Source organism: Hipposideros armiger, unplaced genomic scaffold, assembly GCF_001890085.2.
Source record: "Hipposideros armiger isolate ML-2016 unplaced genomic scaffold, ASM189008v1 scaffold_46, whole genome shotgun sequence".
Classification (NCBI taxonomy): domain Eukaryota; kingdom Metazoa; phylum Chordata; class Mammalia; order Chiroptera; family Hipposideridae; genus Hipposideros; species Hipposideros armiger.
The window spans coordinates 3,357,583-3,359,801 of record NW_017731396.1 but is presented as its reverse complement, the minus strand read 5'-3'; the positions used below and the strand labels follow the sequence as shown (position 1 = coordinate 3,359,801).

The following is a 2,219-nucleotide window of genomic DNA, read 5'->3' as shown; positions in this document are numbered from 1 at the left end:
TTCCAATAAGAACTATTTTTAATGGTTTAAAGGTTTAAAAATGAGTCTGTACAAAACCAGCACCACTGTTTGGTGCTTCCAGTCCACGGGGGACCCCAAGGGTCTCTTCCAACACTATCTCTTGGGCCAGTTGTGCCTGAAACCTCTGCAGAAGAGAGCATGAAAACAAAAGTTACTTCTTCCCGTTTGGCTGGTCATTTGCTTTCAGCCCGTGTGATGCAGCCCTGAGGGAGAGTGGTTTGTTCTGGGGGCCTGAAGAGCTGAGAAGGGCAGCAATGCGCCCCCGCCACCCCCACACAGGCGAGTGGGCTGGGGCAGTGCTGACCAAGACATAAGGGCAGGTTCCTTCTTCTTCATGCTACCCCCTAGGAGGAGTCCTCTGACCTCAGGGTCTGCTCTAAGGATTAGGGTTTCATGCTTTGAACTAAAATACTGTATTTCCCCGTGTATAAGACACTCCCATGTATAAGACGCACCTTAATTTTGGGGCCCGAATATTGAAAAAAAAATGTATTACATAAAGCTATTGAACTCAAGTTTTATTCATCAAAAAATTCATACAACTCCTCATCACTGTCAAATGCAAAAAAAATCTACAAACACTGTATAAGACGCACCCAGTTTTTAGACCCCACATTTTTTGAAAAACGGTGAGTCTTATACATGGGGAAATACGGTATTCTCCAAGCGAGACAACCCACATTTGCTTCCTGATTTTTTTCTCCTTCTTCAGAAACAGGCTCATCTAGGAAAACTTAACACCCATTTGCTCTGGTGTGACCTTGGGAAACTGCACTAGTAATAGGTGGAGTGAGCTAAGAAGGACTGGAGTTTGGGTCCTGGGGTGCAGTGACTGTGACTGATATGTGGCATCCTGCAACCCCCATCTCAGTTTGTCCAATGTCGAAGTGGGGGGGCGGGGTTGGTCCTGAGAGGCTCTCTGAGCCTTCCCAGTCCAGACCTCTGAGCAGAAGCTGGGGCCACGCCCTCTCCCACATACCTGTCTGACTTTCCCGTTGGAAAGGACATGCTTTTGTTTCCCATGGACTGTTTCAGTTTTTTGGCTGCAAGGCATTTCTGAAAAGATAAGCAGCACAGAAGGTAAGATGCACAGAAAAACACACCTGAGCTCAGATGGCTCTTCCCAGACTCTAGCACCACAGGTGTGGCTCTGGCTTTTTTGCCACTGAACATTTCGGGGTGTTGTTGAAGGGGAGGCCGTTAGGAGGAGCTACTAAAGGAACTGGGGGGGCTCCACACAGGCCTCGTGCTCCAATGCCAAACTTGCAGCCCTGTTTGGCTCTGACAGGCACCCACACCCACAACTGGGCAAATGCAGGCTTGTGCCGGCACCAAGGGAGAGTTTTTGGCCTGCGGCTATAATTCCCATGGGAGCAAACAGAAAAACAGCCTTCAAAAATCACACGCCAGCTTTTATAGCCTCTTCAAAAAATCGTTTTGATTGCTGGAATAGTTGATGGGCATTGTCTGCACTTGGGAAGAAATGAGGTGAGGGAAAAGACATGCAGAGGGCTCCTGGATGAACCCGTGTTCCCAGCCATGGAAGAGGTAAAAAAAATAAGCCCCATGCACGCACTAGAACTCTCAAGGGCGCTTCTCACCTTGCCAGACAGGGTCTGCTTATTTGGATCAAACTGGGCAGAAGGTTTGGATTTGCTGTTTCCTGAAAGGTAAGAGAGAGATGCCAGCGATCACGTCAATGGGTTCATACCCACGCAGGCTCATTACTGGACTGGGTGCATAGTCTCCAGGAAGCGAGGGCTGTCAGTCTGTTAACCCCGTTATGCTGAGGGGTTTCTGGCTGCTATAAACTCACTTATCATGTTCCCAGTAGTTAAGGGCAGCCTAAGACCAGGCTCATTTCGCACGGATCTATTCTCAGGTCAGGGGCAGGTGCTAAAGCACTAGTCATGTTTACAGCAAGGAAATCCACTCTGGTCGCTGTGTGCTGGGTGCTGCCACTGAGGTGACAATCCTGCAGAAAAGACCGTGTGCACGGCCCTGCCCTATCTTCTTTTCTAAAGAACAAGTGGCAAGGAAGCCGACAGAGTCAGGAATGCCACTTGTAGCCCCTCAAAGTAGATGGACTCTCACTGGCTGAGGAATCATTTTCATCTCATGAGCATCAGGTTTTTTCAATAAACAAGATCTTTAGAGAGAGAGACGGAGGGGAGGGGGAGAGGGAGAAAAGGAGGGAG

General features: G+C 48.9%; 1 protein-coding gene across 1 annotated transcript in view; it reads right to left on the bottom strand.

Annotated features, from left to right (window-relative positions):
- EXOSC10 (exosome component 10) overlaps positions 1-2,219 on the bottom strand; it is a 21,314-nt gene continuing 19,095 nt past the window's right edge. The window contains exons 23-25 of the mRNA XM_019639853.1: positions 1,623-1,684; positions 1,001-1,077; positions 1-145 (exon numbers count right to left, since the gene is read on the bottom strand). Coding sequence (XP_019495398.1) covers positions 115-145; positions 1,001-1,077; positions 1,623-1,684 — 170 coding nt within the window. The 3' untranslated portion in view covers positions 1-114. The remainder of the gene's footprint in view (positions 146-1,000; positions 1,078-1,622; positions 1,685-2,219) is intronic.